The 17,374-nt window shown below is 37.2% G+C and overlaps 1 protein-coding gene and 1 long non-coding RNA gene across 6 annotated transcripts in view; both read right to left on the bottom strand.

The window, feature by feature from the left end:
* cdh13 (cadherin 13, H-cadherin (heart)) overlaps positions 1 to 17,374 on the bottom strand; it is a 618,570-nt gene that overhangs the window by 537,980 nt on the left and 63,216 nt on the right. The window contains exon 1 of one of the 5 annotated variants that reach the window (XM_087293011.1): positions 16,797 to 16,969. The exons of the other annotated variants lie outside the window; for them this stretch is intronic. Within the exon in view, the coding sequence (XP_087149137.1) occupies positions 16,797 to 16,841 (45 nt within the window). The 5' untranslated portion in view covers positions 16,842 to 16,969. Of the gene's footprint in view, positions 1 to 16,796; positions 16,970 to 17,374 lie in introns of those variants that run through there. 5 annotated transcript variants of the gene reach the window in all.
* LOC147832771 (uncharacterized) lies at positions 3,004 to 5,918 on the bottom strand. Its single transcript, XR_015514795.1, has 3 exons — positions 5,433 to 5,918; positions 5,130 to 5,384; positions 3,004 to 4,743 (listed from the first exon to the last, which is right to left on the bottom strand). It is a non-coding gene; the product is annotated as an uncharacterized LOC147832771 (long non-coding RNA).

The following is a 17,374-nucleotide window of genomic DNA, read 5'->3' as shown; positions in this document are numbered from 1 at the left end:
CTTCACAATGCTGTCAGCCCTTTCCAAATTTCTGATTATAAAGCCTTCGCAGAAACTAATCTGTGCCTCTGGGGACTTTCTGTGACTCGGGCAGAAGACAGAAGAAGACAGAGAAAGAGGAAGCATTCGAGAGAAAGACACCGCGCCATGCTGTGTGTGCATGTGGATGACAGGTTAAGAGGATGAGGGCCAATTCGCCTGACACCAAACTACAGAAAACTGTGTCCGTACGCTCCCTTTCAACCAGCCACAACAACGGAAGGAAGCCTTTCCCAAAAATAGCCCAGCAAAGCTGCTTAAACGCAGAGATTTCTGATACGCTAATCGACAAATGCTCCCTGCCACATCAGCATCATGCCAGTTTTCATAGTGGAGCAGAAAAGGTTGCTCGGGATAGAGGATTTGTCTTCTTTTCTTAGAAATGCCTCAAAGACGGTTGGGTCTTTATGAGAGAGAGGCTTAGCACTCTGTATACAGTATAGGATGTTATTTTCTGCAATTATTGCCATTATACTACTAATTTTTGTGCAGATCTGCATGCATCTGTAAATTCATCATGCATTTACACTAAATGCCAGGCTCTTTGCACTTCTTAAATGCTTTACACCCACTGCTGTAAAAGAGATAGGATCAAGTTACATTTTTTGGTTGGTTCAGAAGGAGGCAAGACACTGTTTTATAGGTCTAAATATACTGATACAGATCTGATTTCTTCCCCAACTGTTAACATTCAAAGACATAGCCAAGATGGTTAGAGATTATATTTGACAATTGACATGAAAAAAAAGCTTTAATGCTCAGGCAATGCACTGTTTGACAGCCGTTTTGCTCTGTCTGCCTCGTAAACATGTATAACGATTGTAAACTGATATTGTTTTTTTTTTCTGAAGTTACTGAGGGAAGAGTTGTAAAGAGACCACCAAATCCTAGAACATGGTTCACCTAAAATGAGTCAATTACAGCATGTTAAGTACACTCTCAGAAATAAAGGTAAGCAAGCTGTCTCTGGGGTGGTATCTTTTCGAAAGGTACACATTTATACGTATAGGTTTCATATTGGTACCTCAACCGGATAGTACCTAAACATTTTAAGAGGAACACTTTTGTACTTTTTGGGTACTAATATGTATCCTTGGGGTATTAATATGGACCCTTTAGGTACAAATTTCTACCTTTTAAAAAAGTACACCCCAGTGACAGCTCTCGTCCCTTTATTTCTGAGAGTGTAGTGTATAAAGTATAGGTTTTAGAGTTATTTAACATCTAAAACTTGAAATCGACAAGATAAGAGATTGTATAATATTGTTACAGACTGAAGAGGGTCAGAAAGCATTGATAATTCAAACTTATCTTTTAATGAACTTTTGCATGGTGTAGACAGATGAGTAATACTTTAGTTTGCTGAAACAATACCACCAAACATACTTGTCACATTTTTGAAAATATCCATCCTCTCGAGTGTGCAGACACACTTTACTCCATAATCAAACCCCTTAAAGGCCCACATTACACAACATAAACACACACCAAAATGTAACACTGGAAATGTGCTTTAAACGTTTACTAGCATGCCACAATTTTTACAAATGTTTTATAAGAAATATTCAGTGATGCAAAACGTTAGACTTTGTCACATTATGTTTCATGTATGAACTGAAAATATTGCCTATTTTGTATGTTATTTATCTCTGGCCTATTGGGCATACAATTCTTTCTCCTTTCTTTCTTTCTCTTTCTATGGCACTTTTCGCTATGCAGATTGTGTCAAAGCAGCTTAACAGATGATGAAAAGAAAATTTGACAATAACATGACCAGCGTAGGGGTTATCGCATTACAAGTAACGTGAGTTATGTAATACAAGTTTTCTAAGTAAAGAGTGAAATAACACATTACTTTTAAAGATTAAGTAATTATATTTGAGTTACTTTGTAAAAATTAACTCTCAAACTAAAAAGTTACTTTTTAGATTAATTTATGCGCTTTTTAGAAATAATTTGCTGAATTAAAATTAATGTAATCATGTTGAATTACACTCAATAAGAGAATGAGCTCCCTGCGGGAACAGACAGAAACCAAGATGGCAGAGCTTTACATTTCTAAATATTCTCATTATGTTGAAGTATCCTCATTATTCCCATTATGGACAGTGATTTTAACAAACTAATAAGACAAAAATACAAAAGTAGCAAACACATTGCTTTCATATATAGCATCAAGTAATTCTCAGAGAGTAACGTTATTCTAATCTTTTTTTATTATTATTATTATACATTTTTTTTTAAAGATAAATGAAGGTGCAGGTTATACAGAACTCCTCAATTAAAAAAAAGAAAAAATAGAAATAAACTCCATGCTGGAAAAAAAACAGCTTAAACCAGCCTATAGAGGCTAGTTGGATGGTTTCAGCTGGTCAACCAGACTGGTTTTAGAGGGGTTTGCGGCATTTCCAGGTTTTATGCTGGACAAAGCTGGTTTTAGCTGGGCTCCCAGCCTGGCTAGGCTGGTCAGGCTGGTTTTAGCTGGTCATCTCCCAGCCTGATCAGCTAAAACTGGGCTGTAAAGGCTGAAACCAGCATGAAAATGGCAAAAACCCCTCTAAAACCAGGTTGGTTGACCAGCTAAAACCAGCCAACCAGTCTAGGCTGGTTTAAGCTGGATTTTTCAGCAGCGCTGCAAGTTCTGAAAGAGATCAAGAATCAGGCAGGTTTGAAAAAGTAAGTTAATTAAAAGTAAAACGTAATGTAACGTTAAAAGTAACGTAATGCATTACTTACCGTAACTAGTTACTCTTTGGGGAGTAGCTCAATATTGTTATACATTACTTTTAAAAATACTTTTCCCTAACACTGAACATGACAATATTTCAGAATGTGGAACAATCCAGAACAATCCGGCAGAAGAGTAATGGTAGAATGCTGGAGTAATAAATCCATGCATTTTTTAAAATCAAAATATTATTTGCAAACATTTATACTCTTCTTTCTTTTTTCTTTCTTTTTTTTCATAAAGTAATCTGAAAAACTTAAAATAAAAGACTTGAAACTAAATAAACTTGCCTTCGAACAAATAAATCAAAAGAGCTGACTGAAACTACTCTTGTAATCATTGTACAAGTCACACACACACACACAATTCTGCTCCAGCGTGAAGGAAACCCCTCAAGAATGAGGCATTGATTGCATTTACAGCAAGGCAGTTGAACTTTAGCCCTCAGAAGAAGAGCCAAGTCTTGAAAAAAGCTCATTCTTCTTACTCAACAGCTCTATCAAGTACAATAAATCCGAAGGTCTATCTTACAGTAGCTCTAACAAACGCCAAAGGGTTGGCCGCACTGAACACTTGCTGATCTTCTTGCAAACAAATGCATTGTTTAATTTACATTCCTAAAGAGCTCTGGCAAAGCAATTTCACTCAGAGGTGCTCACGTTTACCTGTTGTTGTTTTGTGTGGCGGACAGATTTGCTGGCACTACATCGCCATCTATACGGTGGGAGTGAGTACTGCGGGTATTAAGAGTGGGGGGTTGGGAGGGGAGATTGTAAGGCAGAGATTGATTTGCCCTCTCTCAGACGTGGCACTTAGCTGGGGCGATCTGCTGTGAATCACGACAAATTAAAGAAAACAGAGCAAGCCTCCCTTTGGAAAAGAGAGAGAGAGAAAGAGCTGTGGAAGCTGATGCCCCTTCACGTCTCTGCCGGTTACCTAAGTCCTGTCTGAGACACGGCTCTAGAGAAGGGGAGAAAGGTGTTAGTCACAGCCCAGCTGAGGTTCAGACTTTTCCTGCAGGCATGTGCGAGCCATATAAGGAAGAAATCAATGCAAAAGCAGAAAATAACGGATTACAGTCCACGTAGGGTTTAGTTGGCTGATTTGATCTTCCGGAGTCAATGCAAAAACAGCAATGAGCTGAGATGAAGCAGATCAAAGCGTTCAATAGCTCCGTCCAATTAGATTATGCGAGGAGGAAACCAATCTATCATTTGAAATGGGGGTGACTTTTATGAAACTGGTATTTGAATTTTCATGGGAGGGGTGGAATGATTGTTTTTTTTTTTTTTCAAAATCGACAGTTAGGTTTGTTAAAATGATTGATCAAATAATCGTTTTTATAGAAGATGTAAATAATTAGACTTGTTTCAGGTTCAACTGACTCTGATCAATATTAGCTAATAATTTAAGGGTGCTTTCACATCTGTAGTTCACTTCATTTGGTCCGGACCAAGGGCAATAAATCATACATTGTAGCATTTTCTGCCGTCTTTGGGTCATTTACACACCACACTGCTGGCTTTGGTCCGAACCAGATGAAAAGAAAAAAAATTTTTCTTATTTCTTCTGACAAAATCCACATCTCTCATTGGCCAGATGTTATTGAAGGAATTTTCTAAACTGCTTATTGATTGGTCAGAAATCACGTGCAGGAAAATGCCAATGAACTCCCGCAATTAAACAAACTGGCAGACACAAAATGTCACTTTTTACTATGGGTGGATGACTGCGGTGATTGTATCCCTGCTTATAGTATCCTATATAATTTATATACATCACTTTAGACAAATTATACATATTAATCAGGAGTTGCCACTGCGAAATGAACCACCAACTATTCCTGCATATGTTTAACGCAACAGATTCCCTCACACTGACAGTCAATTTAGCTCATCCAACTCACTTAGAGCGGATGTCTTTGAAAACCGAAGCACTAGGAGGAAACCCATGCAAACTCCATACAGAAATGCCAACTGGCCCAGCCTGGACTCAAACCAACGACCTTCTTTCTGTGAAGTGACAATGCTAACCACTGAGCCACCTACATGTACCTTTAAGTTACATAACATTATTTTTTTAATGGTCTTAGAACCTTCAAATCATCCAGTTTTTTATACAATGTATTAACTTTGTTTTCTGGTTATAATAATGTTATTCATTGTGACACGGTGGCTCAGTGGTAAGCACTTTTGCCATAGCAGGAAGGTCACTGGTTCAAATCTCGACTGGGTCAGTTGACATTTCTGTGTGGAGTTTTTTGTGCATGTTCTCCCCTTGTTGGCGTGGGTTTCCACTGTGTGCTCCGGTTTTCCGCAAAAATCCAAAGACATCCGCTGTACGTAAACTGAATAAGCTAAACCGGCCGTAGTGTATGTGTGTGAATGAGTATATATAGATTTTTCCCATTGATTGTTTGCAGCTGGAAGGGCATGCGCTGTGTAAAACATATGCTTGATAAAATGGTAATAAATTGGTATGCTTGATAAATCTGGTCCATTCCGCTGTGGCAACCCCTGATGAATAAAGGGACTAAGCCAAAGAAAAATGAATGAATCAATGAATAGTATTCAAAATGTCTTCATAACTTCTCAGTCTCATGTTATGTTAATGTTCTCTAAATGTTATTTAATTTAAATTTTATTATACTTAATTTTTATTATACTTAATTTTGTTATTTAAATTTAATATTATAAGTACATGCCATTTACAATATATTAATGTTCTAAGAATTAGATTTTTTCTATCAATATTGGAAAAATGTTCCAAAAACATTATTTTGATCAACCATATTTACAAACTTTTTGTACATAAATTTCTGAAAACATTTTCCTGTCAGCTGGGGAGTTAACATAAGATGCATTCAGCTACTTGGAAAAGAAACAAGTTGTCTTAAGACGTGATTTAAAAGTCAGACTGTGTTTAGCTAGAGGATATAAAAACACACAGCAGCAAGAGAGTAGCAAAGACTGTGTGAAATCATTGTGTTTCCATTTGATGAATACAAGCAGAACAGCACAAAGCTTTATATGCCTCTCGTCTCCCAAAATACACAAAAATTATGTTTTGTTTTTTTTCCTTCACTTCGTCAGTTGGTGAAGTTTTTTTTTCTTGCCACTGGCTTGCTTGGATGGAGACTTGTGGAGCTGCGCATCGATGGATTAGCTCTTCAGTCTTTGAACTTACAGCAAGGAAATTTAAACCACACTGAACTACACTAAACTTCAACTCTGAAATCTGGACTTTACTAGAACTTCTACGTATGTTAAGCAGGTTTGACACAATCTACATTGCAATTTTATTTTATTTTATTATTTTTAGGATCTTGAAACAGCAGGAAGCTCTATATTTGTGCAGCGTGTGCATATCATGTCATTTATTTTTGTATTGTATTTTGAGTATTTATTTTGTGATGTAAATATGACATCACCCAGATGATTTTAAACAATGTTCATGTAAACACAAGGTCCAATTCATCCAACAAATAGGGTTAGTGTGTGTGTGTGTGTGTGTGTGTGTGTGTATATATTTATATATGTATATATTTATATATATATATATATTTTTTTTTTTTTAATCGGGTATCATTACAGCATTTTAGCTACATGTGGAAAGAAAAAAAACTGCTCATATCAAGACAAAATATTTTTAAGCAAATCCTCATACCCATCAACCCTCTTATTTTTGCCAGGATTCCTCCATATTTGACCATTTTATCTTGCTATTAAAGTATGTTCCCATATGTTAAATATTTCTATGAAAAGTAAAAGTAGCATCAAAGACCGGATCTCAAATGTAATATAATTGCAAGAGCTGTTTAAGAGAATATCGTTATATTTTAGCTTGAAAGCACTTTAAAATGAATATAAAATCGACTGCATTCACTTCCATTAAAGCTTTGCGTCGATCGTCGCCCTTTATATGCAACTGTTAAATCAATCCATTCATGTATCAGTGCTGGCTGACAGATCCACTTCGTATAAAGACTCCATTCCCAAATCAGCTTCTGTACATGCAATTTAAATAAGACCTAAAGTGAGTTATCCAATATTTTTACATCCCAATGTTGACGGGTATGAATAATAACCAGATAAATGTATACTATAAATGCAACAATTTCTTTAAAAGCTTAGGTTTTTTTTTTTTGTAATGGAACAAGACCCGTTTGACTTGCATCATAATTATTTGCATGAGACGAACATTCTTTAAACAAATCATTGGTTGAATATGAAAACTTTGTCCTACAACATGGATGAAATGGAGCATGAACTATGAAAGGCAGAAAGATCAGAACAGCGGTGCTCGGGACTGCAGGGCACATTCTGTCTACTTATCACAAATCAGATCTCTACCATCCATTTATCTCTGTTCCTGTCATCAATCATACCCAAAAACATTCTTAAAAATCACACGCAAAAACACCTCTCTGCCATTAGTCCTACCATTAGTATTCCCTGGTTCCCCTTCAATACACACCGCACCGCACACGCACCTAGAGATAAACACGTATCATGTTTACCGTGACACACGGCTCACTGAAAAATCTGCGTACGTGTGCATGTCTCTGATACGAATCCAAATATTGCCTCCAGCTCCGCAGGTCATCGTGCACAACAAACACGCAGAGTCAGACAAAACACCACACAGATACCATTCAATTAATTACTGCTTCCAACTAGTGAAATCCAGTGTCACAGATAAAGCCGTCCATGTTTACAGCATGAGTCACTGCAATTATATTTGTATTGGCTAATGCAGGCTAGGCCGTCTGGGTGGTTTTAGATACCCTGAAAAGAAAAGATTCCAGGAGTAATTGCCTATGAATCAATATGCAAATACAAGCGATAAAATATAATATTCCCACTTCTCTCTGAGAGAAGAGGCAGTCCAGGGACGTTTTGGAGGCCTGGCGTGCCACACGTTGTGTTTGAGAAGTGGATTAGTAGATCCAGGCTTTTGAGGCTCTCCTCGCAATTATCTAGCTGATGGAGGGATGATCTATGCAAACAGACAGGGAAAGAGGGAAAGAAGAACACTAGGGAGGGATGGAACCTTGCGAAGCGAGAGAGGACTGACAATGTGAGATCTCTTTCTGCTAAATCAACATGCGGGGACTGAAATGCAACTCTTGCATTCAAAAATGGAGCAAATGTAAACAAATTTCTTTCTCTTTTTTTCGTCTTCCTCCCCAGATTGCAACTGTCTCTAAATCAGTCAGAATTGCTGATATGGTCTTCGAGTGAGCAACACTAGGTCATTCTGGTGTTATTTATATCCATCTTTGCTTCTGAATAGCATTTTTGGCATCAATAAGGTGGCATCTTTTTTACATATCTAGTTCTTTCATTTTTCTGACACACACACAAATGATTAAGACTTATTATTGTCACTTAAAAAAACATCAGTATCAAAAGCATTAAATATTTCACTTTTTATGTATTAAATGAGACATTTATTAAAATTAAAACTTCTTTCATGAAATGTAATCGGTGGTCACTAAAAAGGTCACCTCTGCTTTCAAAGGAAATATGGCTGCATGAGATGACATTTGGCTATGAGGCACACAAGAACCAATGACATTTGATGGACATCTGATATCAAACCTGACATGTAACAGTGCCATATTTGATCGGAGATGCATAAATTGAATTAAATGTAAAACTGTAGCCAGGAGGTGGGGTACAGTAGTTGAAGAAACAACCTTTCTGAGAGAGTTTTACCTTACAGAATCTCTAGGGTTTATTGAGATGACAACAATGTACTTAATACACATTTGTAAAGGTTTTACATAGTGCCAAGCATAGCTGGGTTTCTATCACCCAGTGTTAATGTGCATTTTGAAGTATCACATGAGTGATTAGGGGTGGAAATGCCAAATTTTGAATAAAAATACATTAAATTTGTGGAGGGGGGAAGGTTTTACACTTGCTAAAGTGGTTTTGGACTTCTAAAAAAAAAAAAAGTTAATGCTAAATAATAGAAGACAAAAACAAATTTGGCAAATAAATTCTGATCTAGTGCACATAAAAGCCATCTGACTAATCAGATGTCATCATCATGCTTACACTATTTATTGTTGGTTGCTAGGTTACCAATACTACAGTGAGCCACTCTAACAAATTGATAGATTTGCATCTAATTTGCATGTGGGATTTTTTGTCTTTTTTTTTTTTAAAGATTTTCTTCATGTTAGGATGGAACCCCACCTTACATCAATAACTCAAGCCTGTCAACCCTCTCGTTTTTCCCAGGATTCGCCTGTATTTTACAGTCATATCCCGTTATCATCCCGTAAAGGTATTTTCCAGTATTTCATCCATTTGTTTATTCTTTCTATGAAGAGTGGCAATACACATCAAAGAGCTGATCCTGCATGTACGCAACTCATACAGCCAAAACAACAAGGGACGCCCTTGCTCTTAAATGTAAATCTGTTCTGTGCTTTCATTTAATTTAGGCATGAAAACACTTTGAAATAAATATAAAAACCTTATATAATAAATGTAAAATTCCATTTTTTTCCATTACAGGTGCTGTTGCCCTGTAAGCAGTCCTCAAAGCAGTCAGTTTATGAAATGGTGCATGACTGTCAGACGCGCTCCATATTGATAAATAGACATTGTTTCCCAAACGGATCCCAATGGTTTGAATCGAAAGTGGATACTTTCAGTTTTGGGAGTGTGTTTGAACAGGTGTACAAATAAAAACAACAACCAAAATAATAATAATAATAATAATAATAATAATTAGTAGTAATAATAACAACAATATGTAAACATGTCACACTTGGTAGGTTTTCTTTTAAACACAACAAATGTTGTCTTAAATTAGCATAAAAAGTGAAAGCAATTAAAGCAATCGAATGCTTTCATTATGGATCTGTGCATTTTTAAAGTGACACCTCTATTATTTAAATGTAACTTAATCAAACAAAAAAGTCTAAATGAGAGATTCATTCTTTAAATCACATCACTTATTTTATTTAGTTTCTTATTTCATGATCCCAAATCACCATTGTCGTATACATCAAATCAATTAAATAATCAAAAAAACATGTTTTTTTTCCATCTAATAATTTTTTTCATCACACAAACAAAGAGTAGTTTACTTATAATGGTTTTTCTATGGCATTGCATTGATATACAGTGGGTGACAATTCAAAATGAACATTACCGGCAAGCTTGGGCACGCAGCAAGACTAACACCGCATTCAAACAGGGCTTCAGCGTCAATGCTTGACAGAAGACGTGTCTGAAGTCGGGGCTGATGTGATAATCATAGCAGCTTCAGCCAATGAAATTAGTCAGCAATAGGCCACTGTCTGAGCTGTATTTGCATACAGCGATCTGATTGGCTGACGCTTCCGTTGGCGTGTCAAAAGTTAAGTCCCGACTTCTGCAGCGAGCAACACCACTGAGTGCACTGAGAATTCATTTAGGAAATTATAACTACAGAAATAAAAAGACAATTTAAATGGAAGTACAAACAAATAAAAAGCTGTGGGTGCATTTACATTTACACGACAGCGGGAACATATTGAAGTTTTAACATCTGTACCTGTGTAAACCACCAAAGAGGAAGAAGTGATGTAGAAAACGAGATGTAGAAATGGGTTCAAAAGCATATTGTATTTATCTGTGTGTCTCTCTCCCTGCTTTTAGGCCCAAAAAGCTTAAATCTTTCTACTAATATATCTCTTTACATTACCCAAGGCTTTTGACTTTAGAGCCTACTCCGCAATACACTGGTAACAATCAAGTTCAAACAGGCAAATTTGTAGCCTTAGAATAAATCTCTTACATCGCCGCGCTCGCACTTTGAAGCCGAGAGAGATGATGTAGGTCAGCAGATTTTGACCTTTCAGACTCTAGACAACAGACATGACCAACAGGAGCGTTGTGTAATCACTCGTTCTACACCATCAGCTATAACCCACATGCACGCAAAACATATCTGCCGTGAAGGATTTACGCAATTAAGACAAAAATCAAACCTAACCTATGCAGCAAAGGCAGTGACCTTGGTAGAGGATGGCTAGCGAGTACAAAGGAGGGTCAAGATGGCGAGCGATGCATTCAGATCCACTGCAGTGCTAATGACTGGGTGCTCTCATTATCTCCATCATTACCAGACCTTCATTTACCGTATTGTGCTCAACAGCTAGTGTGCGAATTAATCAAGATTTCTCACTGTAGTAAGACAAGCTTCTTCCTAATGGCGCACTTCAAAGATGAAAGTGCAAGTCGCAGTAGAGTCTCTTTGGAAGGTTAAATAGAAAGCAGACCTCCCAAATTCTCTCTGTGCTTTAGTGCAAGGTCACCTTTGGGCATTAGGTGGACCAGGCGGTAAAGTTAGCCTTAGATGCTAAACCCTGCTCGTGATGAAAGTGGTTACTAAATCATTTTTTGCATAAAAAGCATAAGAATAAAGAATAATTTTCCAATATGCACTCATCGTTGGAAACTGAAAAAGATATTGCAAAAAGTCATGACAACTAATTTTTCTGTGTTACTTTAATTTTAGACAATTTAATTAATTTTAGACAACTATTAAACTTACTATTTTTGTTCAGTCAGTTTCACCGATGATAGTTTAAATGACAATTTAAAAAACAAAAACAAATAGAGCAGCGTGACTTTTTTTATATTTCAGTTTTAACATTAGGCACAGGGTGCGAACTATAGGCTCCCCTTAAAACGTGATTTGTGAATTTTTTTGGGGTCCCAAAAAATATTTAAAATGTGTTATTTTGACGTGCTGTATCAGTATTGTGTAATGTGATCGTGGATTATTATTTTTAAAAGTGTAAAAAACATCATGCATGCATGACGGCAATTTACAACTCACTTAAAAAAAAAAAAAAAAAAAAAAAGGTAATTACACATGCTATTCTTGTCATAAGCATCAAGGTGTGAGGCCGCTGAGAAGCAAAGTCCAGTCATGTCACAGACTGACAGCCAGATGCTTTCATATGGATGTTGAGACACTGTTTGTTCATTTCCCGAAACAAATAAAGTGACTGTGTTTCATTTTATTCAGCTTGATCTCACGAGAAAACGTAAGTATTTTACGTTTTGCCAGTTAAGTGGCTAATTTGTATGAATTCGTACGAGTTCAGTCGTACGAAATGGTACGATTTTAAAAAGGAGGTATGGCACCTGACCCCACCCCTAACCCCAACCGTCATTGGGGGATAAGCAAATCGTACTAAATTGTACGAATTAGATCTTACAAATTCATACGAATTAGCCACTAAATGAAAAAGTAACGAATTGCCGTGAGACTGTGTTGTTTTATTTGCTTCATATAGTAGGCCAATACAATGTTCTTTTTTTAAACACTTTGACATTGCTGTAAACATGTTGAACAATTACGCTGAAAGCAGGGTAAACTTGACAAAAAGGAACCCTTTTCAATGCAATGGTGTTTCTTTCATTGTAGAATTCTATTTTTAAATAGAAAACTATTTAAATAGAAAACTATTTTTTACCCGAGTGATCCTGTGTGTTTGCTGTTAATCCCTGCCAGTGGTGGAAGTAGTACCTACCTTTTTTTTCTGCATAAAAAAAGCTTATGAATAAAATAACATTTTCCAATATTCAGTCGTCATTAGGTACTGTAAAAAAAGATAGCACAAAAAGTCATGACAACTAAATTTCCTGTGTTACTTTTACTTATTTTAGTCAATTACTCTAAGTTTTTACTTTCGTTTAACTTACTATTTTGTTCAGTCAGTTTGACTGATGTTAGTTTAAATGATAAACAATTTAATGAAAAACAAACAAGGCAGCAAGATTTTGTTTTACAGTTCGGTTTTATCATTATGCAGAGTGTGCGAATTACGAGGGAGCTTGGCTCCCTGAAAACGTGATTTCTGAAATTTTAGGAGGTCCCAAAAATAAGACAAGGTGTTATTTTGACATGCGGTTTCAGTATTGTGTAATGTGATCATGGATTATTGAGTAAAAGTGAAAAAATATCATTCATTCATGCATGACAGCGATTTACACTACCCCTTCAGACCTGAATTATGTTCCAAATTTCAGAAAAACGGGATGTCATGTGATGTCCATTGTAATGGACGCAGGGTCTGAAGGGGTTAAAAAGAGATAACTACACATGCTATTCTTGTCATGAGCATCAAGGTGTGGGGGCGCTGAGGAGCAAAGTCCAGTCATGTCAAAGACTGACAGCCAGATGCTTTCATATGGGCATCGAGACCCTCCTTATTCATTTTTCAAAACAAATTATATGGCGTTGGACAATTAAGCTGAAAGTAGGGTAAAATTGACAAAACAAAAGCCCATTCAACCATTTTCCACTCACGATTATGTTTTATCAGAGTGATCCTGTGTGTTTTATAGCCAACATCAAGTGTCGCAAAGGACTGCCCCACCACTCCCCCTCAGGTCAGAAAAAAAGTGGGCTGCCCCAAAGGCCATGGTATAAAAACTGTAAAAGCTTAAATAAATGGAAAACAGCTATGAATTACAACGCTTTGCATAAATTTCAATTGCATGAATAAAGCGAGCATCAAGGGTCATCCCTAACTATAAGACACTTTGGCATAAGAACATCGTATGAAAACAAACAAGATAAGATTTGATTTGTCAGAAAATAAAAAAAAAATAAAAAACTTATGAAGTGTTATAAAATGAATTAGGGAGAACTACTTAAAACAAACTACTTTTATTTTATTTTTATCCAATAAAATGAATCACAGGGATTATATTTTAAATCATTCAACTTAATTTATAGTCCTCCTTGGTAAGGAAACCATGTATCCAATGAAACTGCGGCATAATGGATTCAAAATAATGCTAACATAACGCAGAGAATTCCAACAGAGTAAATAAAAACCTCTTAAATATATAAAGTGCTTTGCATTTTGATATTGCTAGTCTGAAAAGCAAATTTGAGGTAATAATCTGAAGCAACAGTGGTTGCTGCCAAACTTCACCATTCACTTTAGAGGGATGCTATATTTACACACATGCACTCTGTTTCTGGTGATGAGCACCCTAGACACAGAGAGTGGACACAGCTGAAGCTAGCCCTTCTGCATGACTGCCTTTAGGCTTTGCGACTAAAGGGGAAGTGCGATTGTGTGTGTGTGTGTGTGTGTGTGTGTGTGTGTGTGTGTGTGTGTGTGTGTGTGTGTGTGTGTGTGTGTGTGTGTGTGTGTGTGTGTTGGTGCATTATGCCCTGGCTGGGGCAATGTGCACCTGTTACCCTTGCAATAAATAGAAATGACACCAGCCTAAAGCAACACTTCTTTCTGTCATTAAGTCTGATGAATCACAAGAGTAACACATAAGTGGCAGCGAAGTCATCAAATGCACACTCTCTGTGCCTCGCCACAAGGTCGTCAAGGGGGAAAGTGATGCAAATGGCAATTTAAAAGAGCTAAGCGTGGCCTATACAAGATTTAAAGCCAATATGTGCATCACAAAGCAAACAACATCTCCAGGAAACTTTAAATAGCCACACTGACTTATCTATTACCTGAGATATTGGACCGCATGTTCCATCCCAAAGAATCCTCGCCACTTAGGGATCTTACAACAAGTAAAGGAAATTATTTTCCCTTCCATTTCTGTCTCTCTACTTTTCCATTTCCCAACGCCATGCTGGGGGAAACTGGGTAAATAGATAAGTAAATAAAATAAAACACAAAAGCAATGGGGGAGAGTGCGCAAAAGATAAATGTGTGCACCTCACAGGTACACCGCACTCATTCTGAATCATTGCAGCGGCTCGCGACTGCTTAACGTTTCATTTTGGAAACAGGGATTTAAAGAGGAGGGGAATTCACAGGCTCCGATACGCAAGGGAAACTTGGCGCCCTACCTGCACGACTATAAATAAGATCCTTCTCACTTGATCACACACGGAGCCAAAGAGGAAAAAAGGGATTTTGCACCACTGGCCAGGTAGATAGCGATGGTGAGACGACCGTACTAAGAGCATTATATGAGGCTATAATCTATTTGAAGTGGGTTGTTACATAGGTGAGCCTCATATGGAGACAACACATTAGTAACAATGAATTGTTAAACAGAAAGTGTAGGCTCTCTAAAGATTCACAGCACTGTGATGATTCACAGGCAAAGAAGTAAGAGCTCAATGAAGCATCCGAGAAGAGCTGAAATGTGACTAATGCCTAATAAGTATTTATAATAAGTGCATGATGATAGGTCTCTTGAAGTTCTGAAGAATAGAGTATCTTTATTTAACCTGCGCACAAAGCCTGGGGGTTTGTCTGAGATAAACAACAGTAAAGATGTTTTGAAATTGAATAGCGAATAAAAAATGCAGCACATGCTGAGGGCATGCAAAGTTATGGATAATCCAACACGCTAATAACGTTTTATCTGGAGCAAATCGTGCATGTCATCTTAAAAGAGACACATTTAAAACATCTGAGCGTAATAAATCATGGTGAAAATAAAATCATTTAATCTGAGAGAGGAAGAACTAACACAGCACCTGTTGTTCATTATCCTGTATTAAGTGTTGAGCAGTAGCTTACAAATGAGCCATCAGCATTTCAAATGCAAGAAGCCATAACAATGTCTCCTTCGATCCCAAATGACTATACCACAAACTACAGTAATGCATGTGTGCATTATTAACAATATTAACCAAAGGGTCCATTACCATGAACAGCCTCAAGTAATCTGATGTAACAGCAGATCTAAATCCTAAAATCAATTTGATATGGGAAAGTCAAAATGTTCAAATTAAAGTCAAACTTTACAAAATGTGGCTGAGGTTGTAAGCTGATCTCTGGTCAGTGCTGGCAGGAGCTGGTTAGCCAGATACGATGTTTCATTGCATTCTTAAACAAAGATTCCAAAAGGTGTGTTTTTGAACTATTTGGGTTCCCCCAGATAAACATCCAGCCATCAGTATTAGTTTTATCTCAATGGAAATAACATAATAAAGAACCTTTTGTGCAGCTGAAAGGTTCCATGACTGGTAAAGGTTTTCAATTCCAATACAGAACATTTTAAGAGTGTAGGCAGAGGAAACACGATAAACTTGTACTTTAAGTATAATAGTTTGTTGCAGGAACAATACGATCTACCTGCAAATGACCAGCCTGAATGTTCATCACATCATCCACCTTAAACTGAATCGATCCGTCTCTTTACACGTGGGATTGACTCCACTATTTGAATCCAGCTGTCTGAGGTAAACGCGGTTCTCCTTCACACTCGACTCGCTATATTAAAATAGAATTCTTCTGTTTCGTTTCATTTAATCTCCTAAAAATGACAAACAATAAAAGATATGCGGTAAAACACTTATTGTGTTATTTATTAGTATTCGAGTCTCTTCATTTGGTTCGAAAGTGATATTTGATGGTTAATCGCTTGTTTGATTGCTATTCGTTTATCATGTTGATCTGGCTTGAAGCTCTCTGAAGTGAGCAGAGAATATTAATCGTCCATTCGTTAATGGTTGGAATTATAAGTTTTGCCGTTCTCAAATGACTATATATAAAGCGTTTAGGACTTGAATGGTTTGTTCGCTCATTTACTGTCTTTAGTGAATGGAGAAGGGCTCCGTGAGTCAGCCCGTCGTGTGAATGTCTCCTGATGAAGGGAGCCAAAGGAGCGCTCAACTTCAGAGCTGAGCGGAATATAGATGCGATCTGAGACTGAGTTTGCTCGTGATTTCCATCTGAACCCAGGCAGTGCATTAGACTGATGCACACGAATGGGCTGGAGTAAACACCAAACTAACGTCCAATGCATTGGAAACAGTACTATTATTATCATTAATAAACAGCAATGAAAGAATAGCATATTTCATAATACTGATTTCTACTCTGTGTGCCGTGGATAACAGATGCAAGTATTACCTCAGCGCAACTCTCTGCAAAACGAGTTGTAAAAACGTGCACTGCGCTCTCAAATGATTAATTTAAAAAAAAAAATTCTCCAGCACTTAATTAATGCTAAATAAATCTGACAACAAGCGATAAGCATAAACAGAACGGAATGAAACCTCTCGCGCCTACCTGGGAAACGAGGAATGCGATGAAAATGCGGGTTCCGAACTCCATGGTCTCAGATCAGTGGGAATAATGTTCAAAACAAGATGCTGGTCGGACCAGCGCTGTTCATAATTCCAGAGTCGCGAGAGTAAAGCCCCTCTGCCTCGAGCTGCCAACTTCCCAAAAAGAACTGCAGCCTCGTGAGCAGAGCATTGGAGTCCACCACCAATAGATTTATAGGGGGGTTTCTTCTTTGACGCTCGCATGAACCTGACATGCTCTCACCGACGCTCAAGTTTCAGCATCTTTGCTTTGCATTCCTTCATCTTTCACCGATTTTAAACTTTCTGCTTGAAAACACAATTGGGGATTAAAGCGTTTAATGGGTGGCATATTGCATCTACTCTGTTAATGGAAAGAGTATTATAGAATAATCAGACATGCATAGCTCCAAAGGGCTTGCTGTATATTTTAAGGTGTCATGTTTAATCTTGTTTTTCTTAAGAGAAATGCAATCAGCCTATGCAGGGGTTATGATCAGTCATCAATCTTAACTTTAGAAGCTGTGTTCAAGAACAATGACTGTGTGAACTTGTGGGTCA

Source organism: Danio rerio, chromosome 18 (genome assembly GCF_052040795.2).
Source record: "Danio rerio strain M-AB ecotype USA chromosome 18, GRCz13ab, whole genome shotgun sequence".
In the NCBI taxonomy this organism is placed as follows: domain Eukaryota; kingdom Metazoa; phylum Chordata; class Actinopteri; order Cypriniformes; family Danionidae; genus Danio; species Danio rerio.
This window is presented reverse-complemented; position numbering and strand designations above follow the sequence as displayed.